We start from the raw sequence: 19480 nt of genomic DNA on the forward strand, positions 1-19480 counted from the left end.
TGTTTCTCTCTCTCTGACAGACAGACACACATAAAATTTATTCTCTTAAGTCTCCCTAAAATCCTCTCAAGTACCACTGCACTTATAATACATATAACACAATGATCTCCTTACTGCATTCTATCTTCTACAGGCTCTGTGAAGTCTTTCTTCCTAAATAATTCAAGTTATTGGAATAACTCAAATAATAACTTCAATAACTTCAGCTCTAGAAGCTGAAGGTCCAACCTCTGCAACAGAATGAGGCAGGAAGACACAAAGCAAAGGATGTCTTAAGGGTGCCCAGCAGTTTTTGTCTTTCCTTCATTTTAGACCTGTAAACTGCACTTGACTTTTACTGACCCGTTTATCAGAAGACCAAAGGATAGAAGCTTTTCAATCATTAAAATGGCCTAAATTGGACCATTCCATCCCATTTTCTCAAATTTGCGTTCTGTACCTGAATTTTTTGTTTCACAAACTAGTATGTATTTCAGTTCAGTTCACCATGCAAATCATCAGTATTTTTAGCTAATAGTTATTATTTTTTAAATTATTAAGTTGTAGATGGACACAAATACCTTTATTTATGTATTTTTACGTGATGCTCAGGATCAAACTCAGTGCCTCACATGTGCTAGACAAGCGCTCCATCACTGAGTCACAATCCCAGTACCTAGCTAATTATTTTTAATGATCTAATAAAACAATTTTAATCCAAATATTTCAAAATTTTCAAATATTTCCCCCAGGAAGTCCAGGAACTTGGAAAAGTGTCCATCATTTAAGGATGGCTAACATTTAAGAGATATGTACTATGAATTGTTCCAGGTTATGATGGTTAATTTTGTGTCAACTTAAGTAGAAAACAGGTGCCTGAATTAAACATCGTTTCTGAATGAGATTTACATTTGTTGCTGTCCTTTACTTGTTTTTTGAGAGGTGAACTTTTTGCCCAGGCTGGTCTTGACATATGGGCTCAACTGATTCTCCTACCTCAACCTACTAAAATAGCTAGGATTACAGGTGTTCGCCATGACACCCAATTTGAGGTTAACATTTGAGGTTAACAGGTGCGCACCACCACGCCCAGTTAAGGGAGTAGACTCAGTAAACTCCTTTATAATGTGGCTGGGCATCATCCAATTTGCTGAGGTTCTGAATAGGACAAAATGCAGAGGAAAGAGGAATTCACCTCTTTTTTTCTGCCTCACTGTGTAAGCTGTACATCTCATCTCACCTTCTCTTGCCCTCAGACTAGATTTACATCAACAGCTTCCCTGCTTCTCAGGCCTCTGGATTTGGACAAAAATGCACTACTGGTTTTCTTAGATTTCCAAGTTGCAGGTGGCAGAGCATGGAACTTCTTAGCCTCTAGAACTGCATTAGCCAATCCCTTCTAAAAAGTTAATCTGTTTCTCTCTTTTTCTACATACGTATCTCCTATTGGTTCTTTTTCTTTGAAAAACCCTAATACAAATGGATTCTTTCATTTAATCTTCCCAAATCCCCTATGAGGTGGAAATATTACCTTCAATATGCACACAAGGATGCCGAAATACAAAAAAGTTTAATAACTTACTCAAGGTTACACAGCTGGTAAATAGTGGCCTTAAGATTTGAATCTAAGTAAATCTAAGTTAAAAATTTTTCTGTCATTACTGTGGCCTTCTCAAACTATTATACATTATTTAATTCACATTTAAAAAGCTACTATTACCCAGTCCATGGCAGCACAATCATTCAAAATATTGTTTTATTTACACATACATTTTATAAGCATCTGATTAATTTAAATTGAAAATGAAGTAAAGATTTATAGCTATGTTTTTCTATACCCTAATAAGTTAATTTTTTGCCAATGTAAACCTATCTTCCTTTTCCTAATTTATAGCAGCATATTTTCATCTAAAGCCATCATATATATATATATATATATATATATATATATATATATATATATATATATACACATATATATATGCCCATTACAAAAGTTAAGATGACTTAGGTCTGGGATGTTAGCTCAGTTGGTATAGTGCCTGCCTAGTAAGTGTGAGACTCTGGGTGAGAGCCCCAGTTCCACCAAAAAAAAAAAAAAAAAAAAAGAAAAGAAATCAGATGGTTTAAAGAAAATAATCTGAAATAAGTAATTCAGATGTACGTATTCAGAAAATGATATCGAAGTTAAAGATATGTGACGTAAAAATCAGTACAGTGTCCTTTTGCTGTTAAATATGTGACTTAAAAATCAATACAACGTCCTTTTCGTTCCCAATCTCCATATCGGGTAGGTTCTGGGCCCCTAGGTCCACCTTTTTCTTTGGTAACTGGATTAACATCATCTGGAAATTCTGTGAAAACAAAAAGACATAAACAAAGCGGTCAATAGAGATGGGAAAAACAATATGTTCAGTTTTAAAGACAAGGCTGACTAGAATTGACCTACTGACCAGGTTATCTCATAGTCTTTAAATGTGTTTTTTTCCCCCGAGTTTGAGAAAGTTCTTTAGGATGCAATTTTCATATTCAATCAACATTACTACCACTTAGAATTCTTGGAATAGTTTTAGTCCTCAATCCACAAAGTGGCTTTGTATGTACTGCAAGACCCAAACACAAGGAAAGAGGCACAAAGAATAGAGTACATATTCACTGGACTCGGAAAATTTTGAAATAAAATTACTTTGAAGGAGTTCCCTCCCATCCTTTCTCTGTAGTTCTAGGGAGTGAACTCAGAGTCTTATACATGCTAGGCAATGGCTTTTCCAATGAGCTACATCCCTACCCGCTTTTACGTTTAAGACAGAGTCTTGGTAAGTTGCCCAGGCTGGCCTTGAACTTGTGATTCTTCTTGCCTCAGTCTCCTGAGTACCTGGGATTATAGGTGTGTGCCACCATGCCCAGGTTTTATCTTTTTGCTTTCTTGATGATGTCCTTTGATGCAAAAAATAAAAATAAAAAATAAATTCTTAATTTTGATAAAATTCTTATTTTGCTCCCTATATTTGTTGTGTCATATTCATGAAATCATTGCCAAACCCAATGTCATAAAGTTCCCCCAGTATTCTTTCCCAAGAGTTTTATATTTTTAGTTCTTAACTTTAGGTCTTTGATACATTTTTAGTTAATGTCTTTACATGGAAAAGTGAGGTTCAACGTCATTCATTCGTACATGGATATTCACTTTTCCTAGCATCCTTTATTGAAAAGACTGCCTTTCCCCACTGAAGAGATTTTGGCACCCTTGTCAAAAATCAACTGATCACCTACGTGAGAAATTATTTCTGGGTTTGTTACTTTCTTTTGTGTGAATTTTTTTTCTTTTCTTTCTTCTTGTTAAAAGTATATAAATTTCTTATTTTACAGTTTTGGAGATCAGAAAGCTGACATAGTCTCAATAGTTAAAATCAAGATATCAGCAGAGCTGTGCTCCATCTGAATGCTTCCAAGGGCTACCCACATTCCTTAGTTCATGGATGCTCCCTCCATCTTTTTCTTTCTCTTTTTTTGAGGTGCTGGAGACTGAATGCAAAGATTTGCTGAGGTGAGGTAAGTACTCTACCACTAAGTTATATTCCTTTGCCTCCTTTCTCCATCTTCAAAGGCAGCAGTGTAGCATCTTCCAATCGCTGATTACAATGTTTTAGGTGTGGTTTGTCCCCTGCAAAATGCATGTTGAAATTTTTTCCCCTATGTAACAGTGCTGAGAGGTGGAGGGACATTTAAAAAGTGATTAGGTTGTTAAGAGAATTAAAGTCTGCTCTTGGGAGTATTTAGTTCTCTTGGAATTAGATTCACTACTGTAAGGATAGATTGTTATAAAGTGAGATTGCCCCTCTTGTTCTTTCTCAGACATGCTTTTCTATTATGAGAAGTAGCAGGATTGAAAGCCAGAAGCCAAAAATATGATATGCTAGACAGAGCAGGAACTTCATTGTAACAATTCTGTGTTTCTAACCCATCAAGCCCAAATTCATGTACAAAGTATCTGAGCCAGATAGCATGAGATCAACATGATCAGCACTCAATCAACATCTGGATTGGGCAGGGGGTGAGTGTCTCACTTTGATTGGATGTAGAAACTCCCCTCCCTAAAGTCATCAGCCAATAGCTTTAAAGATCACCACATATATACCTAGACAGTAGCAACTCAGCTGGCAATCCTCTTGCCACCCCTTCCTTGTGGGGGCTCTGCTTCCTCGATTTCAAAAATAAATTCTGTCTCACCCTTGGGTCTCATTCTTTATAGCTGCAAGACAAAGAATCTACACCTCACTGCATCTCAGCATGAGGCCCTTGCCAGAGGCTGATGCCATGCTCTTGAACAATCCAGCCTCCTTAGAATTATGAACCAAAAAAAACTTTCCTTTATAAGTTATCCAGATTTAGGTATTTTGTTACAGCAACAGAAAACAGACTAAGACAGTGACTACCTTGAATCCTTTTTATGTGAACTTCTTATTACACTAGGCCCCATCTGAAGATCCTTAATTTAATCTTATGTGACATTATAAGGAAATACTGCCCCTTAGATTTTTCTGCTTAGTTGAAACTGAAAATAACTTAATTGTAGATTATAACGACTATTAAAAAATCTCCATTAGCTTGGCTGATTGGTCTGGTTATTAGATTGGGCTTGGTAGAGTGTTATAAACTGAAATATTTCACTGAATTAGCAAATAAGAAAAACTTTTATATTCTAGAAAATGATCTATACAAAGCTATGAATATCTTCTTTCCTAGGATGCCAGAGCATGTATGGGTTAATTTCCATTTCACTTGAAAAGTTAAAAAAGCAGGACAGCATTGCCAAGGACTTGAAGTGGCAAGTTTACATTTATGCTATTTAAAATTGTTGTAAAATAGAACAAATTAATATGTTCTACAATTCAAAGGTAAAAACAAGCAAGAATGAAAATAAAACAACACTGTAAAAACAGAGCTTTTTGACTAGGTGTGACAGTGCATGCCTGTAACCCCAGTAACTTGGGAGGCTGAGGCAGGAGAATCACAAGTTCAAGGCCAGCCTCAACAACTTAGCGAGACTCTGTCCCAAAATAAAAAATAAAAATGGCTGTGGGTGTAGCTCAGTGGTAAAGCGCCCCTGGGTTGGATCCCTAGTACCAAATAGATAAACGAGTAAATAAATAAACAAACAAACAAATACAGTTTTATGGCATGAGCCAAAATTTACATATACTACATAGAAAACTAGGGGCTGAGGACGTTGCTCAATGGTAGAATGCCCTGGGTTCAATCACCCAAAACTAACAAAAAATCAAATTACACCCCCTCCCCAATTCTCTTTCTTCTTATAACTACCCTTCTCTCTCTAGCCACAGTGAGAACCACCACCTAAATGTGTGACCCATTTTACTGGCCATTCTGAGTGATTCAGCTGTAGACACCCAATTCAAGCTTGGCCAATGAGCTTTCTTTTCAAGGAATTTGCAATTAGGAGTAAGAAATTCTAATCTCAGTCTTGTTGCTCTCTTAAACTGAGTAGTTAACTAGGAGCAGTTACTTTCTGTCCAGTGGACCAAGAAGCTAGTTTAGAGACAAACGATTTTAAACAGTAATGAGACAAGAGAAGGGAGGAAAATACCATGGTTTTCATATAGTATTTAAAGTACCAAGTTTACAAGTTTAGTCTTTTTCGAAGGCCCAGTAGCATCACTGCATTTGAATGCCTCACCATTATCCTGTACCCTGACAATCTACTGCACCTTCTTCAAATTTTAACAGCAAAAAAATTTCCTAAAATTTCGCTCAAGTAGGTTTGTTTTTTATATATATATATACATATATATATATATATATATCAAAGAATATCTCAACATATATTTTGTCATGTGAATAATGAAGTATAATAAAACAATCAATCAATCAAATAATTGTCAGGGGCTTAGAAACCTTTTTTAAAAAATAGATATACTAAGGAATGTATAGAGGGAAAGGAGGGGTGGGGGGAAGGGAAAAAATAACAGAATGAATCAAACAACATTACCCTATGTAAATTTATGATTACACAAATGGTATGCCTTGACTCCATGTACAAATAGAGAAACAACATGTATCCCATTTGTTTACAATTAAAAAAAAGAAAAAAAAAGGAAAAAAAATAGATACACTGATGGTCAATATGGTGATTTTGCTTACTGTTGAAATATGCTTTATTATTGTTAAAAATTATGAGCAATAACATTTCATTTCTTTAATCTAGTCTCTCAATAGCCACACAAAGTTTTTTGACATGTTAAAAATTAAGAGAGAAGCTTTACAATACTCACTTTTTAGGGGTTCTTCCTCTAAATGGGAATCTTCTGGTGCATCAAAACGACCTACTGGTAACTTTGGCTTCCTAAGGGGCTGTTTGACAGATTCAGACTTCTCTTCTTGAGAAGAACTCATTTTCCTCAAAGACTGACATGGAAGGGGTGATTCTAGCAGAATAGAGAGAACAGAAAAATAGGAGCTATTCATATATTCTACTTTAAAAAACTGCGTAATTTTACATTTTTTTTTTAGTTTATACATTCATATTTATCCAATTTCAAAAGGCACAAGAAGACATAGAGTGAAAATCCTGATCTCCAGAAGCTCTAGTTTCTGGACAGTCATTTCCTTACCTTGGAAACAATAGTATTTACTAGTTTTAAAAGAAGGGCTATGAAATAAGTTAATTAATCATTATTATAACTGTAGAAACTTATGTAAAACACTGATTCCTGTCTGAAGCAATGACACCATACCAGGAACAGACCATTAGGAGTAAATAGTAGAGGCTGGGGTTGTGGTTCAGTGGTAGAGCACTTGTTTAGAATGTGTGAAGCACTGGATTTGATTCTCAGCACCACATATAAGTCAATAAATTAAAAATAAAAATTCATCCACAACTAAAAATATGTATTTATATTTTTTAAAAAGAGTAATAGTATGAACTTACCTTGACATCTTAAAGGCCATTTATGACAAACCCAAAGCTAATGTCATACTTAATGGAGTTTTACTAAAAGCATTTCCTCTAAAGTCAGGAACAAGATAAGGCTGTCCACTCTCACCACTACTACTCAATATAGCCTCAAAACAGCCAGCACAATTAGGCAAGAAAAGGAAATCAAAAGATTACAAATAGAAAAAGAAGTCCTCCAACTATCTTTTTGCCAGTGACATGATCCTATATCTACAAGACCCAATAAACTTTAACAGAAGACTTTTGGAGCTTATAAATGAGTTCAGCAAAGTAGCAGGATACAAGATCAATACACATAAATCAATAGCTTTCCTATATTCCAACAGTGATTCAGCTGAGGAAGAAATCAGGAAAACCATGCCATTCACAATAACGTCAAACAAATAAATATACTTGGGAATTAATCTAACCAAGGAGGTAAAAAAGTTCTACAATGTAAATTATAGAGCACTAAAGAAATAGACCTTAGAAGATGGAAAGACATCCCATATTCTTGGATAGGCAGAATCAATATTGTCAAAATGGTTACACTACCAAAAGTAATATATAGATTCAATGCAATAAACATCAAAATACCAATGACATTCTTCAGAGAATTAGAAAAAATAATTAAAATATTCATTTGGAAGAATAAGAGATGCAGAATAGCTAAAGGAATACTTAGCAAGAAAAGTGAAGAAAAAGGCATCACAATACCTGATCTGAAATTATACTATAGAGTGGTAGTAACAAAACAGCATGGTAATAGCATCAAAATAGATGTTAACCAATGGAATAGAAGACACAGAGACAAATCCACATACTACAGTCATCTGATATTTGATGAAGGTGCCAAAAATATATTTTGGAGAAAAAACAGCCCTTTAAACAAATGGTCCAGGGAAAATTGAACTGTTTATGGAGAAAAATGAAACTAGACCTCTATCTCTCACTCTGCACAAAACTCAAATCAAAACGCACCAAAAACTTAGGAATTAGACCAGAAACTTCACAACTGATAGAAGAAAACATAACGTTAACACTCCACCATATAGGTGCTGGCACCAACTTCCTTAATAAAACTCCCAAAGTGTAAGAAATAAAACCAAGACTCAATGAGTGGGATGCCATCAAACTAAAAGCTTCTGCACAACAAAGGAAATGATTAAGAGTATGAAGAGGACTGGGAGAAAATCTTGGCCAGCTCTCCTCTAATAGGGGATCAATATCCAGGCTACACAAAAAAACTAAAAAAAAAAAAAAAAAAAAAAATACACCAAGAAACAAATAACCCTATCAATAAATGGGCAAAAGAACTAAACAAACTTCTCAAAAGTATAAACACAAATGGCCAACAAATATATAAAAAAGTTCAACATCTTTAGTAATAAGGGAAATGCAAATCAAAATGACATTAAGATTTCTTCTCACTCCAGTCAGAATGGTAATGATCAATAATACAAACAATAATATATGCTGGTGAGGCAATGGGGGAAAGGTATACTTATATACTGCTGATGGGACTGCTGACTATAGTACAATCAATCACTCTGGAAAGCAGTATGCAGATTCCTTAAACAACTAGAGATGGAACCACCATATGACTCAGCTATTCCATTCCTTGGAATTTTCCCAAAAGATCTAAAATTAACATACTTACAGCAATACAGACACCTCAATGTTTATAGTAGCACAATTCATAATAGCCAAATTATGGAATCAACCCAGGTGCCCATCATAGATGAATGGATTAAGCAACTGTGGTATATTTATACAATGGAGTTATAAGAATGAATGAAATTATAGCATTTGCTGGTAAATAGATGGAAATGGAGAATATCATGCTAAGTGAAATAAGTCAAACTCAGAAATTCAAAGGTCAAATGTCTTCTCTCATATGGGGAAAAAATGTAAAATAAAGAAAAGGGGAAGGATGGATAGGATAACATAAAGGGAAGATCAGTAATGTAGAAGAAGGAGATGGAGAGGCAAAGTAGAGAGAAGGGTAAGGGGAGGCAAGGCAGAAGGAATTCTTAAAACATCATGTTATATGCATATATAAGTATACCACAGGGAACTTCACCTTTATGCATAGGTAGAAAGAACCGATCAAATATAAATAAACAGGAGAGAGAAAACAAGTCTGGTAGAGTAGAGGAAGGAGAATAGGAGAGGGGAGGGAGGACAGAAGGAGAAAGGTTAAAGGGAAAAAATCATGAACTGAAATTGAATTCCATGTATGTACTGAGTTTGTCAGGATGAACCCAACTACTATGTATAACTATAAGGCTCTAATTTAAAAAAAAAAAAAATATATATATATATATAGTATACTTAAAGGCAAAAAAAGTAGTATGACTTTTTCAAGGAGAATATTTAGTATTTAAATCACTAGAAGTCACAGGGACTGCATTTAGTATTCTTACACTTAAATACATATCAGGGGCCTCCTTCCCTGTTAACTAAAATTTTTTAAATGTATTGGGTAACTGTGATGTGTAAATGAGGTTTCTTTCTCTTTAGGTTTCAGTGGGAAAGTTATACTTTCAGCCCTATTGATTTATCCAACCCCTTTTTAAGATAATGTTCTAAAAGGGAAAAAAACACTCTGAAAAAAATGATCCAGGTGGGAGGTTTTCAATTTCTTAAAAGAATAGCTCTAGAAGGAGATGGATTTGGATACCAGTTCCAGTTATAGGACTGAGGCAGGCAGAACAATAATGCCCAAAGATCATCAGAATCCCAAATCCAGAACCTTTAAATAGGTTATATGGAAAAGGAAAATTCTGGTGGCAAATAAAATTAAGGTTGCTAATCAGATGACCTTACACTAGGAAGATTATACTGGTTTATTATCTGGGCAGGTCCATGTAATTACAAGTGTCCTTAAGAACAGGAGAAAGAACTGGAAGACAGAAACAGAGATAACAGACTTGGCCTGATGTTGATTGATGGCTTTGAAGACACAGAAGGGGGTGAGTCAGGGAATGAATGTGGCAGTCTCTAGAAAGCGGAGAAGGGAAGTAAGTGGATTTCTCCTGAAAGTCTACAGAAAGAACATGGCTCTAACTTAACTTTGATTTCAGCAACAGGAAACTAATATAACCACTTACTAATTGTCTGACCCTAGTTAAGTTATACTTTCTGTTTCTCCCATTATGAATATTATCTAGCCCATCACTATATAGCCTTACCTGTTGTTTAAATACACATAATGAGACAAAATAAATCAGAAGATTTAAAATGTGCACACAAACCACCTAGGAGATCTTTTAAAAATTGGATTCTGAGTAGTTCAGGAAGAGGCCTGATTCCTTTCCATCCCTCCTGCATTATTGGGGATTGAATCCAGGGGTGCTGTATCACTAAGCTATACCCCAGCCTTTTAAAAATGTTCAATCTTGAGAAATTTTCAATTTTCACTAAGTTGTTCAGGCTGGCCTCAAACTTGCAATCTTCCTGCCTCAGACTCCTGAGGACTGGGATTATAGGTGAGTGCGACTGCACCCAGCAAAATTCTGCATTTTTAATGAGCTCCCAAGTGATACACATGTACAGTATGTTCAAATGAATGAGTAACTAAAATCTCTCATATCAATATGGAACAGTATTGGCTGGAAAAAAACTATGAAATCATTTTCATAAAAAGATAAACACAACTAGATCACAAAGCAGCACACAGGAAGCTCCTTGGCAATGGAAACAGTCTACTTCCTAAATTGGAGAATGGTCTTAAGGATGTTGCTTTTGTTTCATAAATTATAGATCTGCTATATATTTGTGGTGTCAAATACTTTGTAATTAAATTTTAAAACAGTGAAAAAAGAGACGATAAAATAAGCACAAAATTTTAGTTATTACCTGGGGGTTTGGATAATGTGAGACTTTCTATGATATAAAACATTGTGGACAATGATTACAGAAAAGTAAAACAAACTGCATAGAAATCAGGCCATATTACTATGTAGGCGGTCTGTTTCCAACCTACATACATCATTTCTCTGGGATGTCATAAATTAAAATTACTTTTAGCATGCTCTGAGGTTTGCTCACTAATATATTGAGAAAGGGTAGGGGCGGGAAGGCCCTGGCGATCTACCAGCTCTAATCTCACCCGAGACACTGGACAGTGCAGGGACCCACCCAGTGCCATCGGACTGCCAGCTCTAGTCTCACCCGAGACCCTGGGCAGTGCAGGGAGGGGGTGGCCGAGTGGAAAAGAGAAGCTCGGCAGTCTCTCGAGCACGTGGAGACACAGCTTCCTCTGCAGGAATGCCTAAGTCTTTGCGATCCCGCCCCGCGACCGTGGCCCTGGGGCCAGCGCCTTACTTGCTGCTTTCCATACGGTGGCCGTGGTGAGGCCAAGCAAGCGCACGAGCCCTGAAGCGGTCATGGAGCCTAGTCCCGCAGTGTTTGCGCAGCCGTAACCGGGGGAGGCGGGGCGGGGAGGAAAACGACCCACCGAAGGGGCGGGGCTTACATGGGGTGGGGCTTTCGCCGTCTCCGCCGGAAACCAAGCTGACCTCTCAGCCTCTGGCCGCGAGAGGAACTCGCGTCGCCTGGCCTTCTCACCAAGAATGACACCAAACTACCCAGAACTACATCTTGATTGAAATCCCAAATCAAACTGTTTGGGGTGCCTGTTATTCAACCTTCTAACTCCCCTTCCTACAACCTTTCCAGCCTCTAGTAAGACTATTACACATTCCGGTAGACTATTTATTTATTTTTAAGCAAAACACGTTTTAGTGTTGAATACTACAATGAGGTGATTATAGTTCACAATATTGCATATTTGTGAACAACTAGAATAGAGGAATTCGAAGATTCCAAACACCAAGTAAGGGGATGGAAACGTTTATTACTCTGATTTGATTAGTATATATTGTATACTTGTTTTGAAATATCACACCATAGCGCACAGATATAATCATTACATGTTACTAAAATAAATTTTTAAAGTTTGAGATGAAATTGTTAACTATCCTGACATTATGTACCCTGTATACATGAACTGAACTATCACACTGTTCTCCATAAATTTGTACAATTAAAATAATAATAAAGACACACTGAATTTGCCAACATCATCAAATGTTTTTGAAAATAAATTTTTAAGGAGTTCAAAATATTCATTTATGTGAAGGTCCCACTTAAACTCTATTTCATGGCTGGGATTTCAGTTTTTTATTATTATATTATGAGATTAAAATTTTTATATGTGGAAAAAAATTCAAACCCTTTTATCATTAAAAAAAAATAAATAAATATAGACAGGCGCGGTGGCACATGGCTGTAATGTCAGCCACGCAGGAGGATGAGGCAGGAGGATTGCAGGTTCCAGAACAGTCTCAGCAACTTAGCAAGGCCCCAAACAATTTAGCCAGACCCTGTCTCATAATAAAAAATAAAAAGGGCTTAGGATGTGGCTCAAGAATTGAGCAGATGATCTGAAAGGTGACATTTTTGAGTGAGGTGCAGAGCAAGAGAAGGCTCTGCATATGATCCAGCCCACAGAGCAAGGTCTGCTGACAGCAACTAAAATAGTGTTCAGAGCATTCTGTGGCAGATAAGATACTTTATGTCACCTGTAAGGCTGTGGGAAGTCTTTACAGAATCACACACAGTAGAAGCCCCTAGAATTCTGGAATTATATCTTTTTTTCTAAAAATATTCCTAGCTTGCTCTTGGGGTTTGATAGTGTCTGACCATGTGACATCAGATGGTTGCACAATCTGATGATTCTTATGAACTGAGTCATCTGGTCCTTCTAGATAATGAGCACTTTCACTAAGAGGAAGTGGTATATATAGAACTCAAGCCATTTGTATTTAGGAGGTATCTCACACTTCTGAAATAACATTTTTGATGCTCAGTTTATATTTAGTGCTTAATGATGAGTTCCTTATAACCAGTTGACTTATGAATGGTTTTGCTCATAAATAAACCTACCTGTCAATGAGCTGCGTTTAGCATTTAAAGCCCATTTAAGAGGTTCTCAAGGGACAGCAGAGGAGGAAAAATGTCCTAGAGATCAAAATCTTGTACACTTCTTTTTTGGTACTGGGTATTGACCCCAGGGTGCTTAACCACTGAGCCACATTCTCAGTCCTTTTTTTTATTTTGAGACTGGGTCTTACTAAGTTGCTTAGGGTTTTGCTAAATTGCTGAGGCTAGCCTCAAACCTGACATCCTTCTGTTTCAGCTTCCCAAGTTGCTGGGATTACAGGCATATGCCATCATGCCTAGCCATTGTACATTTTTATCTGGAAGGAGATATGGTTTGAGATAAAGATCTACATCATTTCAAACCAGGCAGTGACCAGTTTAGTCAAATGGTCAAGAACTGGGTGTATAAATGCTTTTCACATAGTTCTTTGGGATTAGACTCCTCAAAGTGTCTCCAAAGCATGAGAACATTTGAGTACCACTGAATGCTCAAAAAAAGGCACCCATTGCAGAAGGGCATTTAATTAGAAGAAATGATTGTTTTATTCATTGATTTCTAACAAAAATTACACAAAAATTCAGAGCCTCTGACTCTAGGTCTTACATGAGGTTGCAGGCAAGTTGTTGGCTGGGGTCCTAGTCTTATATGAAAGTATGACTAGAGGAGGATTATCTTCCAAGCTCATTCATGTGATTATCAGCATGGGCATTAGGACTGGAGACTTCTCTGAGTTCCTTGATACATGGGCTTCTCCAAATGTCATCTCCCAAAATGGCAGCTGATTTTCCAATGAATGAATGGACTGAAGAATAAGAAAAATCCCTCAAGATGGAAGTGACAGTCTTCTTGTAGAGACATTCCACTTCTGCTGTATTTTCTCATTTGCAAAGGGAGGTGATTACAAAAGAGCTGCCTACCACAATGACCCACTCTATGGACATCCATTAACTTCCTTTCTCTGCCACAGCTGTTTGCTCAGTGGACCACTAACAAGGCCATGGTGGCTAATGTAGAGATGTGTACTTTTATCAGTCTTTCCCATGCCAGAACTGGTTAGCACCACTACTTACCAACTGAAGTGGACAACTTGATCCCTGATCAAATGAAAGGTAGATAGCGTGGGTGACAGGTCTGATTACAATGGAATCCTACTATCATGAATAAGGTAGGGCCAGGGATATAGCTCAGTTGGTAGAGTGCTTGCCTTGCAAGCACAAGGCCCTGGGTTCAATCCCCAGCACCGCAAAAAAAAAAAAAAAAAAAAAAAAAAAAAAAAAAAAAAAAAAAAATTAAATACATAAAATGAATAAGGTAGTCATTTTTTTAAAGGAATAGAAAATAAAGCTGGGTTTGGACTGCTTTCCCGGACTTACCTACCTTTTATACATGCCATTCCATCCGTGAAATTACAGAATGCCTTATATTTCATATTTATTCAACATCCCATACAACATTGTCTTTAACCAATAAACAAATTTTCCTGTTTAAGTTGTAAAGCAAGGACTGATGCCTGAAGGACTTACCAGTCCTAACAAATATTCCATCATCCAGAAGCTAGTCTCATAGAATGATGGACAGCCCTATTGAAGGTTTAGTTTTGTAACTATATAAGAATACTAACTTTGGAATAAATCATATGCTCCAAATAAGTTTAGTTCTTTGTGATATCTCGTCTGTCGATAGAATGAGTCCAAAAAGAAAGAGGGATCAACATCTCACTGTTATATCTGAATTACTGACCTTTTGCTTTCTCATTGTGGGGAGAGGAGATAATTTGCTATGAACCAAGTGTCCCAGTATATTACTGCCAAATGTGTCGAACTGCAAGGCTTATTTGTCTCCTAATACTGAGTAATTTCTCTAACTAGTCATGTAAGTAGGCCAAGGCAATCATAGCATTACTACCACTTAATTGCCACTCTTCCTGAGAATGAGCAACTGGTTTGCTTGCTACTTTCTCAAAATCTGCTTGGTCCTTGGTCCTATATTCTTCTCCTGTGATGCAACCTGCTATGTGTACAGGTGAACCTGGCTCTCTATGAACTGTGGCTCTAGGAACTAATGCAAATATGCTGATGTCTCACTGTTACTTTGCTCTAATAAAGTTGTCTTTTACCCAATAGCCTCCTGTTAGCATCCAAGAAACTACAGCAGGCTAACCTATTAGCTTGCAAGCATGATAAAATCTCAGAGCTTTGCTCATCATCTATTTCCATGCTTCCAGGTTCTGTTGGTGTAGCAATTTTTGTACCTAAAGGTAGGCTCCCACAGGGGATACCAAAACTTTTTCTCTAAGTTGGAAGTTGGCATTGCCACCTAGCTACTTTTAGCTTATTCCTGTAGGTAAGGAGGACAGAGAATGTGGTTTTGGTGCTAGCTCTAGTGACTGGCTCTGATGACCACAGGGGAAAAGGAGTAGGGACGAGTATGACTAGAATTCAAGGGATCTCCTAGAATACCTTCTCACAATATCGTATCTTGAAGCATCTGGTTGAATTGCAAAATTTAAGACTATTATAACTACATGTAGGCAGACCACCCATATCACAGATCCTTGGGTCATTCACTACATAAAGAAATCTGATCAACTAAAGTGCTGGTTGAACACAAAAGGATAGGGATAGGTGGCAGTGGTGAGAAGTCATAACCATGACTCATGACCAGAGAGAATTGTTTACCATAGGTGTTTCTCATCAGAGAAGTTTGGGACATAAAACATGCTACTACTCATATACTACCCTGAAAATTCTGATTCATTTGGTCTATAATGGGGTTCCACAAATTCTATTTTTACAAATGTCTTTGGTGAGTTTCACCAGAAAAAACTTATAAAGCCCTTCTCTACCTGTTTTCTTTCTCAGTGGCTTATGTATGATTATGTAATTAATTTCCTTTTTTCCCTCATTTTATATTGTTACTGTGTATGAAGCTGGTGGCTAAGTCACAAATCTGTCTGTGAGTTGTAAACTATTAAGATCGTTACAGAATCAGAGAACCAGAAGGGATACCACTAGGATCCTGGACATGAGGGACAGTAGTATTATTTCAGGAGAAGCATTTTAAATGTGTAAATGTGGGGAGAATAATGCATAGATGACAAAAAGATGAACTATCATAGACGTTTGGTATGCTTTTATATTTGGTGCTTTTACCAAACCCAATTTTTGTGTGTGTGTGTGTTTGATTAGTCCTGCTGGAAGTGGTCCAATTTTCTACTTTGGAAGTTGAAAAGATCAGATACACTTGCTGTCTTTGATGCTTGAGAGCCATTGGCACAAAACTTCACACTTGATCAGCAGGACAGTCCCACTAGGCCTTGAAATGGAATGTGTGATTCAAATTAGGTATTTGAAATCCAGTTTTCAGGGGCATTGCTGCCAAAAGTACAAATACTATCCCGGCTTTTCTTAAAGTTAGAACTTGCTATGATTTTGGTTATCTAGCTTCCTTTGGCTTTCTGTTTTCCAAACCTGGTTCCCTAGACTTTCCATCAATTCTGTGAGTTACTTGCTATTCTTCCAATAAATCTCTTTTTCCTGCTGAAGTTAATCATAATTGTTTTTTGTTGATTGCAACTGAGAAACCTCATTGGTATACTTTGATGAAATTCATTTTCTAAGAGTCAATAGCCCACGTCAGATAATCATTTTTCCTTCTTTCAGAACCTCACCTCATGTCCTACAATCTGAATTTGGAGGCCAGTATGACTTTTCCTGATAAATGAGAAACTAAAGGTTGTTTTTAAACCATAATCACTGATATTTTTAAAACTGTATCGAATAACCACAACCAATTAACCAACAATAATCCTAAGAGTAAATTACCCCTTAAATACTATTTGTATGATTGTGAATGAGTCCTTTTATATGCATGGATGTTATTTAAACTTAAAATATGCCTGATGTTTCCAACTGAGGGCCACGGTATATGAAGATGATAATTATGTGGCAAAAATATGTGGTAGGAAATGGATATATTTATATTTTCCAGTTATAATGCCCTTGGTATATTTTTGCTTAGCCAATTTATGAAAATTTTGAGTAATTTAAAAAAAGTAAATTATTATTAAAAGCAATTAAAATTCTACTTGGTATATATGAAATGTTGGTCAACAGAATAAATTTAGTATATCTAATTATAAACAAAGATATGCACAGCCACATATTGCTTCATGATTAGATACATTCTGAGAAATGTGTCATTAGGTGATTTTGTTGTATGAATATCAGAGTACTTACTATAGGTGATATAGCCTACTACCACCTCAGCTATTATGGTGTATGTCATTGTTGACTGAAATGTTACACATTTCATGATTATAGCTCTAATTCTAAGAATAACCAAAGAATTACAAGTGTTTGAGCTCTTCCTCCAGATAGTCATTTATTTAATAACACTAGAGGCAGTAACACGATGCTAAAATAAACATGCATCAATTATACAATACATACTTACAAAAACCTTCTGTCCATTATAATTGGTGAATGCAAACAGACCATCCATCCACCCTTAGTGCATTATTATTTTCACAAGTAAAACAGGAAAGGAAAATAGTGAATTTAATGCTATTCAGCACCTTTAGTAAAGTCCAAAGACTCAACATCTCCATATATCAAAAAAAATTTGCATTTGATCACCAAACATGTAAAGTTAATTTTTCCCATTTTAACATGAAGAATTTTATTTACATTACTTTTTAGATCAATAACTTTTAATAATATTTAAAAATTATCTAAATTCATAAAAGTATTTAATAAATTTCAACATTTAATTACTATGTACATATGAGGAAGTCCATGAAAAAAGTAAAGAAATGGAATCAGAAAGTTCAAGCAACATTACCAAATTTAGCAAAATTCCAACCAAATCAAGGCAGAGGGCATTCAAACATTCAAATATCTTTATATGCTGCTAACATGAACATGAAAAGTTCCAGTAATAAAAGTCAACATGAGATATAATGTTAAAATTACCAGTAGAAAATATGTTTTAATAGGCATGACATATGTTTAATAGCAATAGACTTTATAGAAAACTTTTATAATATTGTCATGTATGAACTACCTGGTTTGACCATATGATAAAGGTATAGTATATTTTAGGACTGAAGAAATTGATTTTGAAAAATATATTTTAGCAGCCATAATTTTATTTCCAGTTTATACACAGTAAAATGTTAAAAGTAAAATTTATCATTAACTAAATAATACCCCAAAACTAGAAAATTTAAAATCCTATACTATTCTAGCAACAATGAACTCTAATATGATGTAGTCTGATGTAAGGACTGTGAAAAGCCAATAATAAACAATCAGACATACACATGGGCTTAAAATTTCACTGAAATATTCAGGTAGCAAAATATATGAAAAAGTAATAGAAAAGTAAAAAGATAAAATTAAAAAAATATTGCACAGCCACATTATCTAGAAAGTAAAGTTGATGTTTAAAAAGCTCTACACATGGATGATATAAATTATCTTCCATATAAAAAGGTATAAATATTTCTTAGAACTTATCAGCATCTATATTTAACTATAATACATTATCTGAATCACTGTTGAATGAGGTAACTGTAAAGTCTCTAACAATGTTTTTTATCCTACTGAAAATATTTGAGGGCAGCAACAAGAAAGAATTTCTCTAAAAATATTTCTGAATCAAGAACAGCTATATGTGCAGCTCTCCCAATTAGTGAATCAGCTGTATTGGGCAATGCATTGATAACATTATATCGAACCAAATTACAGTCTTTGCTTTGTAGAACTGGGCGAAGCAAGTTGTGGATCATTTCTGAATAGATCTGTCCTATCGAACAAAGAGAAAAAAGGAAAATGTCACGTGAGTAATTAAAAAAGAATTCTATGACAACTTTTATAGAATTTATAAAATTTAGTTACATTATTTTCATATAAAGCAGAATAATGTCTTTTAAAAGGTTTTATTTTCTTTAGCCATCATTTTTGAGACTATTTTATAGAAAATACAAGTAATCCCATTATTTATCCAGTCACATAAAAATAATAAATTTATTATACATTGTTTGCCAATTTGATATTTTTAACTCAAAGAAATGAACATAACAAAGCAAATGGTTTTCTTCAACATTAAGTCACCTATAACTCATTAAACCATTATGAAAATAAGCTAGCCACGGTAAAATGTTTTCATAAGGCAAAATAAAAAAAACTTTAGTTTACAGCAAGTATTTAAAAAATGTTTCTATGGCAGTTAACATTTCTAAATTATTTCGAGAAAGAACAGAAATTTCCTACAGTTAGGACAAAGGAGTTGTGCTTCAGCTGTGCTCCAGCTGGGTGTGGTATGCACAAATGCAATCCCAGCAGAACAGGAGGCTAGGTCAACAGAACTGTAAGTTTGAGGTCAGCCTCAGCAACTTAGTGAGGCACTGAGCAAACCCTGCCTGTCTCAAAATGGGCTGGTACGCACCCCTGGGACCAATCTTTGGTACCAAAGAGGAGGAAAAAAAAAAAAGAAGAAGAAGAATCAAAGTTGTGCTCCTCTCTCATTCTTTTTGGCTAATTCTTAAAATGGATTTACTAAGGTCATGCTAAGCAAAATAGATAAAGATCAGA

The 19480-nt window shown here is 35.7% G+C and overlaps 2 protein-coding genes across 12 annotated transcripts in view; both read right to left on the reverse strand.

Moving 5' to 3' along the window:
- Positions 1-2099: 2099 nt before the first annotated feature.
- SDHAF4 (succinate dehydrogenase complex assembly factor 4) lies at positions 2100-11364 on the reverse strand. Of its 3 annotated transcripts, XM_079146624.1 has the most exons (4): positions 11264-11364; positions 6273-6425; positions 2215-2333; positions 2100-2172 (listed from the first exon to the last, which is right to left on the reverse strand). In XM_079146624.1, exons 1-3 carry the CDS (start codon positions 11325-11327, stop codon positions 2224-2226), a joined length of 327 nt encoding a protein of 108 aa, XP_079002750.1. In that variant the 5' UTR covers positions 11328-11364; the 3' UTR covers positions 2100-2172; positions 2215-2223. The 3 variants fall into 3 exon arrangements, with proteins under 3 accessions (XP_079002750.1, XP_079002749.1, XP_079002751.1); XM_079146623.1 differs by having other exon boundaries at positions 2100-2333; XM_079146625.1 differs by having other exon boundaries at positions 2100-2333; positions 11078-11352.
- Positions 11365-17092: 5728 nt separating this feature from the next.
- Positions 17093-19480, reverse strand: part of FAM135A (family with sequence similarity 135 member A) — a 112041-nt gene continuing 109653 nt past the window's right edge. For 3 of the 9 annotated variants that reach the window (XM_079146491.1, XM_079146495.1, XM_079146489.1), the window contains one exon: positions 17094-18692. In XM_079146491.1, the coding sequence (XP_079002617.1) occupies positions 18487-18692 (206 nt within the window). In that variant the 3' untranslated portion in view covers positions 17094-18486. Of the gene's footprint in view, positions 18693-19480 lie in introns of all 9 variants that reach the window. The other 6 variants (XM_079146497.1, XM_079146494.1, XM_079146496.1 and 3 more) reach the window with 4 other exon arrangements.

This window comes from Sciurus vulgaris, assembly GCF_902686455.1.
Source record: "Sciurus vulgaris genome assembly, chromosome: 7".
NCBI lineage: Eukaryota > Metazoa > Chordata > Mammalia > Rodentia > Sciuridae > Sciurus > Sciurus vulgaris.

Bases quoted from the DNA above. Each gene is read 5' to 3' on its own strand.
- SDHAF4 (XM_079146624.1), bottom strand. From the start codon at position 11,327: ATGACCGCTTCAGGGCTCGTGCGCTTGCTTGGCCTCACCACGGCCACC. The intron at 6,426-11,263 runs GTAAGGCGCTGG...CTATTCTGCTAG, and splicing joins CACCGTATGGAAAGCAGCAA to AATCACCCCTTCCATGTCAG. The intron at 2,334-6,272 runs GTGAGTATTGTA...TTGTTTTCACAG, and splicing joins AGAGGAAGAACCCCTAAAAA to AATTTCCAGATGATGTTAAT.